Here is a 12,532-nt window from a genome sequence, read left to right as displayed (position 1 = left end):
TGATCCATCACAAAACTCAGAGAACGAAGAGACTAAGAAACTGACCCTCTGCCCAGTTTTGCATTAATGTTCTTGTATGGAAACTCTGTCTGTATGTGTAATTTTATCCTTGTCTATTGGTGCTTTTGGAGACTCTATTTGTTTTAAGCACTAGATCAGCTGGAGAATGTGAAGGAGGAGAGTTATACTGTAAGGATAAATGACAGAAAAACAGATTTTCAATTCTACTAATGCAGGGTGTGAGGTTATCATTTCCTAGTGTCCTCAGGGGGCTAGTACTGTTCCTTTGTAGTTAAATGAAACCATGGCACAAAATTCATATCAGGGGAATGGGGTGGAGGGAGTGGGAGAATAAGAGACGAGAAAATGTTTTTAAAACTGCAAGAAGAATGATTAAATAGTTTGTGTGTCCACTCTATCTGTTTAGTGATATAGCAGTTATTCTAATCTTCAGCTTAAAAGTAAAAGTAACTTTTGCCTAATAAAGTTTTTATGCAATGAAAAGTGTTGATAAGAATGTGAAGTCAAATTTTCTACTACCGCGGGTTTGCAGCAGTATGTACCAGCTGTATACTTTTAGTGCAGTACAGTATATCACTCCTGACCTACTAAACACAACTGTCCCCACCCTCTGTTGGCTTCCAACTGTTTTGTTTGACTCTTCACCTAGCAACCATGTGTGCCTGGTCCCAGAAGGGGTCCCTGGCAACTCAGTCATAGCTATTAGCTTTTTTCAGCACTTTTTCTGCTACTGGATATATTACCTCCCTTATTCGTTCTACCCTCTTTTAGATCTGTATCCTGCAAAGTCTCAGAGCTAAGATTGTTGGAGTTCCCCCCATTACAAAAAGTATCAATTTGTTCCATCTATTTTTATTTATGGCTCCCATGTGGATAAATACCAGTGACCCTCTACATTTCCACCACAATTAAAAATTATATCTCTTAGAGTGAAGACACATGTAGCAACAAGCAACTTATCGAATAAGTATTATCGGTAATACTTATCGAATGCTTACCTATCTTCCAAATACCTGTCAAAAGCTTAGACACATAGTGAGCGCTCAATACGATACTATCATTACTGTTACTAGTGACTATCCAGGCTCTGTATCAATAGTGTCTATTTCTTACTGTATTCACTGGTCATACTGGTGGAAAGGAAAGTGGAAATGACAGAACAAGAAATTGTGCATTAGATATCCAGGCACTGGCATGTACAACAAAAGGAAGTATTAACAATGACTCTGATAAGAAGTTAAACAGATTGCTGAACAAGTGGGAACTTGCATTTGTTATATTCAATTATTATTGTTTTCAATTCGAGGATATGTCTTCCAAATGTCCTCTGATTTTTATTAGCCTTAGCACTTACATGCAGACAACTGTACACTTTTGGGTCTAAGAGTGCTCTCACAATCTGTTTTGTCTGCAGTTGATTTTGAAACGATTCTTCCAGGAGGCTCCTTGAATGTTAGCCCCAGTCAAGGGCCTTGGGTTCTTCTTCTCTGATCACCAGGCTTCTCTGTCCTTTCTCACAAAACCCAGTTCCTTTTCTCTTCCTCAAATTGCCCTTTTCTGAACTAAAGTAGAAGCTCTACTTTTTTTCCTCTGTAAAGCAGGCTGGAGGGCAGTGGTGCAATGTCAGGGCACTGACATTGTCTCCTGGGTCCAAACAATTCTCGTGCCTCAGCCTCCAGAGTAGCTGGGACTATAGGCGTGTGCCACCATGCCCGGCTAATTTTTGTATTTTGTTAGTAGAGAAAGGGTTTCACCACGTTGGCCAGGCTGGTCTCAAACCCCCAACCTCAGGTGACCTGCCAGCCTCAGCATCCCAAAGGGCTGGGATTACAGATGTGAGCCACTGTGCCCAGCCTAGAAGCCCTATTTTAAAAAACAGTTATATCCCTTAAGTCAGTGTCTCCAATTCCCTAGATGCTAGGTAAAACATCTGAATTATCCAATTTCCAGAACTGTGTTCACTTGGTGGCCACTAATCACAAGTGGCTTTTCCAATTTAAATTAGTTACAATTAATTAAAAATTCAGTTTCTCAGTTGCACCAGCCATATTTCAAGTGCTCAATAGCCACATGTAGCTAGTGGCTACTGCCTCAGACAAGGCAGATACTGAACATTTCCATTGTCACAAAAATTCTGCTGGACAGCACCATTCTAGAAAATGCATATTTACAAGGTCAGGAGATTGAGACCATCCTGGCTAACACGGTGAAACCCTGTCTCTACTAAAATATATATAAAAAAATTAGCCAGGTGTGGTGGCCAGTGCCTGTAGTCCCAGCTACTCATGAGGCTGAGGCAGGAGAATGGTGTAAACCTGGGAGGCAGAGCTTGCCGTGAGCCAAAATTGCGCCACTGCACTCCAGCCTGGGCGACAGAGTGAGACTCCATCTCCAAAAAAAGAAAGAAAATGCATATTTACTGTCATGAGGCAGTACTGAAAATCAGACTTTGTGCTATAGCCTGGTTGATGCAACTCTTTGATGATAAAAAATGTATTATAATTTCTTGGTCCACTCATTTCATCTTATATGTAAGACTTCATAAGAAGCATCACTTTTTATAACCAAGTGTCATGAGCAAGAGATAACTATGACACTCGCTCCTCTCTCCCCCATCTCTTTCTGCAACCTCCTTGCAAAGTACTATATTCCAACTCTCAAGACCTTGCTGGAGCTCTCAGGCCTGCCTAAGCTTCCCCCAGGTTCAGGGAAGGAGCGAGGCCTAGGAATGGGATAACAATGCCTGATGCACACATTACCTGGCAATGCAAAACACAGAAAGTTCATAATTATCTTTTAGGCTTCATAAAATGACAACCCTGCATTCTAATAGTGGCATGAAAATGACCACATCTGAGCCATGTGTCTGCTCTATATATTTACATTAGATTGCATCACATAAACTAACTGATATCAGACCAGTTTAAAACTACAAAGGTGGCAATTTTGTATTGGTCAACCTAGTACATGATGACCACAAAGACAAAAAACAGGATAAACTAATGTTTACTCAGCACTAATTATATTTTAAAATAATGTAGTAAATAGATCCTTCTTTAATCTCTAGACACTTTCCCAAGGGAAGTACTTCCTAATTGAAAGCAACGGGTTCACCTGTTAAAGAGTGCAGTAGACATACTATTTTCTCTGTTATTTCCAGACTTCTTGGGGACACTTTTGAGTGTATTTGTTGCACTTTTTCTAATTAACAATTAAACCCATTGTTTTCGCTGCAGACACACTCCATCTGAAAACATACTGAGCACGCTGCAGTCATTTATCACTTAATGACAAAGGTACCTTCTGAGAAAGGCGTCATTAGGTGATTTTCCTTTTGGCAAACATCATAGGGTATAGCCACATAAACCTAGACGAAATAGCTTACTTCACACCTAGACTATATGATAAAGCCTATGGATTCGAGACCACAAACCTGTACAGCATATTAGCGTACTGAATACCGTAGGCAATGGTAACACAGTGGTATTTGTGTATCTAGACATATTGAAACACAAAAAAGATGTAGTAAAAACATGTTATTATAATCGTATGAGACCATGAGACCATCATCATATATATGATCCACCTTGGACCAAAATGATGTCATGCACAACATGACTGTATTTGAAAATGTAACTATTTAGTATATGATTAAAAATATTTAAAATTATCATTTTACTCTTTTAAAGGAAGTTCATTCTATGTTTCCCAACTAGATATTACTGGATACCCTAGAATATCATTAAGATCAGAGCTTGGGCAATTTGGCTCTGATAAATATCATGCCTGAATTCACCATCTATCAGATCAAAGCTGTCAGTTGCAGGGTAATTATCCCATTAACCCCTCCCATTTGTGTAGTCATGGGTACTCTTTTTTGTGTGTGTTTCCAAGAGTGATCAGTTTCCACTTAACAGTAAAACCCATTAGGACTTCGTTAAAATTCTAATCACTACACTGCTATTTTGTCAGTGCAGAGACTGAAAATCTGTTAGCTAAACAAGAGTGGTTCTTTAAAAACATGTTGAATCATGGAATTTCTCTGCTCAATGTCCTCCAAAAACCCTGACTCCTTTGGCATAAAAGCCCAAGTAACTACAAACTCCTTGAAGGCCTGCATGATCTGACCCTGCACCCTCTCTGACCCCAGCTTCTCCCATTTCCTTTTCTTTGCTCTCTCCCTGCCACACTGCCACCTCACTACTCTTTAAACAACCGGCATGCTCAAACCTTAGGGCCTTGGCACGTGCTTGTGCTCTTTCACTACTTCGCCACACAGCTTACTCCTTCAGGTCTCTGCTCAAATACTACTTTGTAACGGAGGCCTTTCCTAACCACCTGAATTTAAAATTTTAGCCCTTATTCCCTGGCATTCCAATGTTCTTTCTCTTTTTTCTCCTTAGCACTTATCACCATCTAATATATTTTATACATATACATATGTACATATGTATGCATTAAGCATTCATGTATGTATATAGTAATATACCACCTCTTCCTCCTCCTCCTTATATTAATATATCTCCTCCTGCTAGCACCAGAAGAACAAGAATTTTTGTCTTCTTGGTTCATTACTGTATTCCCAGTGTCTGGAAGGGGATCTGGCACATAGGATGTTTGCCATAAATGCTTAGAAAATGAATGGATGGATGGATAAATGAATGATGGCGAATCATTCATTGCATTAGTTACAGATAATAGTCCCCCAGAGGTCACTTTCAATTCTTGGGAAGACTCACCCAAAGGTAGTGCTTTTCCTTTGGAAAAACAAAACAACAAACAAGCTTGCTTTTCAGTAAAAAATTAGGGAGAAAACGTATATTAGATATAAGAAATAGAAAGTAATATTCTAAGTAACACTTTAATCTTGACAGTGAGTTAAACTGGGAAGAAATTAAAGTATACTGAGCTACTGAGCTTGAACAAGGATTTAGTTCCCATAAACAGATTTTATCCGCTGTGTGATACTTCGGTTAGGTACATATGATTTTCTTCATGGTTAGAAAAATCATAAAATCTAATTTATATAGATTTATTTTTAAAATAGCTTCATGATATTCAATATCTAGATAATGCAAAGTGAACATAAACTGAGCTATTTCACTTTTAAACTCCCATGCCTTTGATATTCAAGTGATTTCAAAAAGGAAATTAACAATAGTTCCTTGATCCGTTAAGAAAGAAGAAAGACAGAAAGAGAAAACACAAGGGGGAAAGCCCGGTCCACATGGAAGTGAATTATTCTCCTACCTTGATGTGTTGGATGCCACCCATGTTCATCCAGGCCTGTGCTTGGTCTGGATTTAGTTGCACAGCTGCTCTATAGCTCTAAATAAATAAGAAATAGCTTCAGGTTAGGAAACAAATCCCCATCTTTAACGCTCCAGGATTGCCAAAACCACTTTCTTCACATGTGAAAATTTAAGGTATTAATACAATGAAACCAGCCGCTACTAGTTCACAGGAGACCCTGTTTATTTCTATTATTTTTCAAAGTTGATGATTCTAAAGTGGAGGAAACTGAAATGTATAATTTCCCTGCAGAGCTAACCTTTGGACTTAGAGAGACTGAGGATGCCTGCAGGGAATTCTGGTGATTTCTATGATATCCTATCATTTTCAACTGTCCTTGACCTGCAAGAAAATTGTACTTTTTGGCCTTTTTTCACTGCAAATGGAATTGGTAAGAAAATTCTTTTTACAATGACAGAATTTTGGGGTAGTCTTCTAAGCAGTTTAACCCTAATGCAGTATGCCCTTTCACAATATAACTGACCTAGATGTTCAGCCTATGCTGAAATTCTTCAAATGGATCACTGCCTCTTTAAGAACGTCTACTTCACTAGGGGATAGTTTTATTCATTAGACATTCTTTTTTCCCCTGCCATATGAAAAGTCTTCAAACGTTTAAAGGGAGTTACCTATCCCTCAAGCACTTTCTTAGGCCTGAATAACATGGATCCTATTAAATGTAGTATCAGTGATGTGTGGTATATTTTTAACATTACGCATGTTTTGCATCAAAGGTATGCTCACCATTGAGTCTCAAGTGGTCACCTGAAATAAAGCCACAGGTTAAACGCGTTGCCTTTAATTACAAAGCTAAGTATTTGTGCATATATTTTAATGTTCCCTGCTATTTTCATTAGCAAGAATATGACCAAACAGATCCATCAAGTAAAATCTGGTCCATTCTCCTCTACTTCAGTTTTAAGGGAAAGAAAGAAATGCTAAGAAACCATACTTTCAAAAAGCTGTTAAAATAAACTGAAAGGGTGTGTCTCTTGGATTAATTTATATCAGCAGAGACGGGAATGTAGTGTAGGAGAGCTGGATTCAAACCCTGATGCCGGCCGGGCGCGGTGGCTCAAGCCTGTAATCCCAGCACTTTGGGAGGCCGAGACGGGCAGATCACGAGGTCAGGAGATCGAGACCATCCTGGCTAACATGGTGAAACCCCGTCTCTACTAAAAAATACAAAAAAAAAAAAACCAAAAAAACTAGCCGGGCGAGGTGGCGGGCGCCTGTAGTCCCAGCTACTCGGGAGGCTGAGGCAGGAGAATGGCATAAACTCGGGAGGTGGAGCTTGCGGTGAGCTGACATCCGGCCACTGCACTCCAGCCTGGGCGACAGAGCGAGACTCCGTCAAAAAAAAAAAAAAAAAAACCCTGATGCCATCTCTTACCCATTTCTGTGACCTTGAGCAAGATATGAATTTTAAGCCTGAGTTTACAAAACTATAAAATAATGGTAATGACCATGCCTTTCTTGTAGGATTCCTGTGAAGATTAAGTTACAAAATACATATGAATCATGCATAAAGTGCTAATACATTTTAGCTGTTTTTATGAATCAATGGCCATATATATATACATATATATGCAAGAATTTATTCACACATAAATATTCACAAGTTATTAATAATGTTCACATTAGTTATAAATAACTTAAGAATAAAGATATTGAAAATGTTCAAAAGGCAGAGAAAATCCTACAAATTCTGAGAAAAATGCTTACAATTTTTCAGAGAAAAATGCCACAATTTCTGTTTTTGTTTAAAGGGTTCACATTCAAATGAGCTTTCCCAAATATCTTTCCATGTGTTTTCCAATAATATATTAAAAGTCACTCACTTGTTTATTTCCCAACACAGTTGTATCATTTGAGATTTCACTTTTCCTATAATATATTTAGTATAATTTTATGACTTCATTAATTTGTGGCTTTACCAGATATAAGGAGAAAGCATTTAACATTGTTACATATTTTTAAAGTATGCAACACTAACATTTCTATTTCTACTTATAAATGTCTTCTTGAGTTTAACCTGTGAATAAGTTTTATTCCAAAGCCGTAGATACTGAACACCTTATAAGATGCAAAACACTGTTTTAGAACAGAGAAGAATGCAGCCCCTCTCTACAAGGAAAGTCCAATCTAATTGGGGAGATAAACTACGCAAGGATTTGTACTTGCCTGTACACACAGAGACACACACACACATACAGGGGTTGGGGGACGGACCTAATAGTACAACATAATATGTGACACTTTCAAATGACTGGTACCTTCATGAGACAGTCCATGCTTTTTAAGAGTTCAGAAGAAGTAAGGTCACAGGGAATAAGGATGGTTAGGGAGGGCTTCCTAAGGCCAGGAGGACAAAGACTGTATCTTGGTGGATGAGTGGAAATCTCATCTTCCAAGTCAAGAGAGGGCGTTTCAAGGACATGTGGAAATGTCCAAGGCTTTTCAGGTACTAGTCCAGCTGAAATAGAAGGTTCTTGCAGGCAGAGAGACAGAGAGAAGCTAGTTTGAGACCAAAATGTGGAATACTGTGAACGTCAAGTTAAAAATAATTACTCAGAAAAATAAATGTGTAATTCTGAATAGTCAAGGGCCAGATGCTCAATGATAAAAAAAACACAAAACTTTATGTCAATTAGTCAAAAAACTCACTCACTCCACAAACATGCCAGTGACCTTAGATCTTACTGTACATGTTTCCTTAAAGATCAAAAGAGTATTAATTTCAATGAAGAGTTTATACCTCAAAAGCTTTGTCAAGAAGGTTCTGCTCTCTTAGTTGGTTTCCTTTTGTGAAAAAAAGTTCAGAAATGACTTTTGGGTCCTTTGGTTTCAGCTGGAGAGCCTTGTCTATAACATCAAGTGCCTGCAGAGGTTGGAAATTAAGACAGGATAAATGCTGATTAGGTAAAGAAAAACTTACTTAACTGATAAAATTTATACTTTTTGTTCCTATGTGTCAGCAGGTATGGTATGTGATAATCAAATACAATTCTTGGTCAGGCGTGGTGGCTAATGGCTGTAATTCTAGCACTTTGGGAGGTTGAAACAGGCAGATTGCTCCAGTAGCTCAAGATCAGTCTGGGCAACATGGTGAAACCCTGTCTCTACAAACAAATACAAAAATTAGCCAGGTCTGGTGGTGCGCACCTGTAATCCCAGCTGCTGGGGGGACTGAGGTGGGAGGATCTCTTGAGCCCTGGGAGGTGGACCTTGTAGTGAGGTGAGATCATGCCACTGCACTCCAGCCTGGGAATCAGAGGAAGGCCTTTCTCAAATATATATACATTCTTCATTATCTTTGATTTTCTCACTGGGAATTAGTGGCCCTGACAAAATAACTTTTTTACACTCCAGTTTTCTCATGTATCGATGAGTGGCATTAAAATATCCTTGATTACTTTACAGGGAGGTGGTGTGATACAGTTGAAAGGAAACAAGATTTGGCATCAGACGTTTGCCCTGAACATGGGTCCATCGGGACCACCCCACCAGTCCCTCTCAGGTCCTAGTGACCATTCTGCCCCCAGCACCTACTGACCTCGCTGCAGCCAAAGATCCCCTCAAAGCAACTATCTATCATGTTGCTCCTCTCCACAGAAACCCAAAGCTTCTCCCAGGGTAAGGAACAAAACCCTTGGCCTGGCCCCAGAGAGTCTCCTCCCAGCAGCCTGTGCTTGCGTTCCTACGGTACTCCCGCTCCCTCATGCCCATTCCTCAGAGAGGCCCCTTGCTGCTGCCACAGGGCTTTTCATGTGGGTTTCCCAGACCAGAATCCTTCTTGCTTCTTCCTCTGCCTGTTAACTCTTATTCTTCATCCAGCCCTCACCTTCACGTCACTTCACAGGGAAACCTGGCCTCCCAGAGTCATCAGGTCCCCTGATTATATGCTCTTTGGGACAGGTAGCTCTTCATGATATCCCTGGGCACAGCTATCACTCTACATTTGTTTTGCGAGTACTTGTTTAATCTCCTTCTCTATGGGTTAGCTCCACGAAGACAAGGGCAGTGACTTTTTGTTGTTTTTCATACTACTTTATTTCTGATGCTTACTACAGTGGCCAGAACATAGTAGGCCTTCAACAATTCTTTTATTGAGTCAATTTATAAATTTACTGATTATGTGACTTTTAAAATGGAGATAAACAATAACAGTTGTGACATCGGGTCACCCTGTGTTTCCTTCTTAGATACTGTTTCATGTAATCTTATATATTCCTCTTCTATATTGTTTTATGTAATCCTCATAACAACCCGGTAAAGGATTACATAAAACAATATAGAAGAAGGAAAATGCAAAATAATAAAGCATATAAATGTTGGTCTTGATCTTTATAGACTTAGCTGACAACAAACTGAGACAATACCACATAAAAGCTTTACATCAAGCATAAGCCCAGAAAATATTATTACAAGGGGACATCTTAGGTGTTAAGGGGATATCTGTGAAAAGTTTCCACAAGATAGGATACGCTGACTGATAAGATTTAAGATCTCCCAGGCTTATAAACATGCAAACTCAAGAATCATTTAGGTGCACCCCATGTTTAACCCATGAATCCAAAGAACTCAAAACAAGGTCCTTCTTTACCTTGTCGTGGTTCTCCTGCTTGCTATAGATGGCTGACAAGAGGCGATAGCATTCAAGGCACCCGGTCTCCTCTGACACAATGTGATTGGTCATCTTTTCAGCTTCTTTTGTCTGACCCATCACGGCCAAAACCTGAGCCTACAAAACCACATAGACTTTGGCTTAGCAGAGACTTTATTACCTTATCAAATAAAGCATCCCTGAATAGAAGCATTCAGAATGCATTCCTGACAAACATGCTCAGGATCAATTTAGTGACTCATAGAGAAGGCTGAATCACCAGTTTTCAGGTTTTGACTTTTTGCTGTTTGTTTCTTTACTTAGTTTTGTGCATCCGTTTGTGAGTGAATGGCAGAAACACCAAAGATATCCAATGAAATGGCTTGTGGCTTTTAAAAAAGGTTGACTAAATATGTCAGAAGAGAAAGAATTTCCTCTGATTTTTATCAGAACAGTGTGTTTATAGCAAGATAACAAATTTGATGTATTGCACATTTAAGGAGTGAAGTTCCAAATACTGAGATAAAAATTTTGTTGGTATGAATGTTAATTTTCCTGAGTTTAATAAATATACTGTGGTTATGTTAGAGAATGTCCTTCTTAGAAACTATTTGCAAATGTATTTAGAGATAAAGGGGAATGATATATACATCTAATTTCCACATGGTTCAGGAAAAAAATAGCACATACTAATAACAGGTATATACAAACATACATATCTAAATATGCACACATATACATGTATGTATATACACGTCTACATGCATACACAAGGGAGTGATAAATGCATCAAAATGTTACAAAGCATTGGATCTGGATGAAAGGGTATATGGTAATTTTTTACTGTTATTGCAACATTTTCTTAAGTTTGAAGTTATTTCAAAACAAAAATGCAGTATTTTTGGTGTCCATGTCTCTAGAGAATGGCTCTAATATTGGCTGTATGAATATTCATACAGTGGATGTATTACGGCATTCCAGCTCCAGTTTTGAGGCGTGAGGACTACAACTCTCTCTATGGCTGGCTGTGCTTAGGTTGCCAACTTCATTTTCTTTCATCCTACTCACCAGGGCCAAGCGGAGCTCTCTTTGAGAAGGCTGAAGTGCTGCAGCTTCCTGGTAAATCTGCAAAGCCTCTTCGTATCGGCCAGTGTTGTAATACAGTGCTCCCAAAGGTGACAATATCTCAGCTTTGTGTGCCACCTGCAGGGCGCTGAGTTTGGAGAAAATCTAATTGACATTTCTCTTCTAATAGGTACATTTCCAAATATCTAGGCTTAGATTTAGGGATGACTGTCCATGGTCTGAACCTCTGCTCCACTATGGTCTTTGTTTTTATATCAAGAACAAGGTTTGTGGCTTTTTCTTTTCTTTTCTTTTTTCTTTTTTTGAGACAGAGTGTCACTCTATCACCCAGGCTGGAGTGCAGCGGCACAATCTTGGCTCACTGCAACCTCTACCTCCCAGGTTCAAGTGATTCTCCTGCCTCAGCCTTCTGAGTATCAGGGATTACAGGTGCCTGCCATCAAGCCTGGCTAATTTTTGTACTTTTAGTAGAGACGAGGTTTCATCATGTTGGCCAAGTTGGTCTTGAACACCTGACCTCAGGTGATTCGACCTTCTTGGCCTCCCAAAGTGCTGGGATTACAGGTGTGAGCCACCACGCCTGGCCAAGAACAAGGTTTTTACAAAATGATCATGATGCCATACTTGGAACGTAAGATTGTCTTATCGACCTATCAATAGAGAAACTGAGCCCCAAGGGTCTTTCCCATCAATTATATGATGAATTTGTTCTCATGTGTGCATAGTTTTTCATGTATTCTCATTTTTAAAATTGCTATTTATGATTGGGGTTGCAATCTGTGGCTTCAGAAAACAACAAACTGACTAAAGTGGGAATTAAATTTCAACCTTGGTTCAGCACTATAGTCTAATCAGCAAGCCAAAGTCATGAATTATGATCCCATTTATATTGTTGTGGTTGCTTTCTTTGGAGATAAGAATTTGTATTACTCGAATTGGCAAAATTTGCTAGTATTCTGACAGCACACCTATTCCCATTAACTAAGAAGCTGATGAGCGATTGCTGAGGTTCCTGGCCAACTTATAAAGCCAAGAAAGGGAACTTTACCGCTTGTACCATTCTTCAGCCATGCTGTTCTCTCCCAGTGACCTGTAGAGTCTTCCCAAGTTCACCATGGCCACGTGATGACTGGGGCTAAGTTTGATGGCCTGTTGGTAATGGGCCACTGCCTTTTCTGGTAAGCCTGTAACCAGTGATAGGTTGGTAAGAGCAGAACATGTCTTTTTATAAAAGACACAAACTTTTCACGTTCTCTTCTGACTTACAATTCTTTCTCATTATTACAGAGTTATACCAAAATTATTCAATATGCAAATTAGCTTGCATTTTAGCTTCTCATCCTGGCCACTGCCTAACTTTGAACCATTTCACTGTTCATTCATACTTCCAAAAAAATTAACAAAAAAAGCAGTAAAAACTAAAACCTATTCTTTTAATTATATATATTATTTTAGTCGAAATTTTTCTGGTCATTGCTCTTGCTAATAGGATGTCTTCAGATTATTAGTGATTTTTTTTTTTTTTTT

At 39.0% G+C, this 12,532-nt stretch overlaps 1 protein-coding gene across 3 annotated transcripts in view; it reads right to left on the bottom strand.

Annotated features, from left to right (window-relative positions):
• The window catches only part of TMTC1 (transmembrane and tetratricopeptide repeat containing 1), a 301,112-nt gene that overhangs the window by 6,156 nt on the left and 282,424 nt on the right, over positions 1–12,532 (bottom strand). For all 3 annotated transcript variants that reach the window (XM_011934100.1, XM_011934099.1, XM_011934097.1), the window contains 5 exons: positions 12,054–12,189; positions 10,988–11,132; positions 9,920–10,057; positions 8,072–8,194; positions 5,272–5,349 (listed from right to left, as the gene is read on the bottom strand). In XM_011934100.1, the coding sequence (XP_011789490.1) occupies positions 5,272–5,349; positions 8,072–8,194; positions 9,920–10,057; positions 10,988–11,132; positions 12,054–12,189 (620 nt within the window). The remainder of the gene's footprint in view (positions 1–5,271; positions 5,350–8,071; positions 8,195–9,919; positions 10,058–10,987; positions 11,133–12,053; positions 12,190–12,532) is intronic.

The sequence above is a fragment of the Colobus angolensis genome, unplaced genomic scaffold, assembly GCF_000951035.1.
Source record: "Colobus angolensis palliatus isolate OR3802 unplaced genomic scaffold, Cang.pa_1.0 Scaffold131, whole genome shotgun sequence".
NCBI classification, from domain to species: domain Eukaryota; kingdom Metazoa; phylum Chordata; class Mammalia; order Primates; family Cercopithecidae; genus Colobus; species Colobus angolensis.
This window is presented reverse-complemented; position numbering and strand designations above follow the sequence as displayed.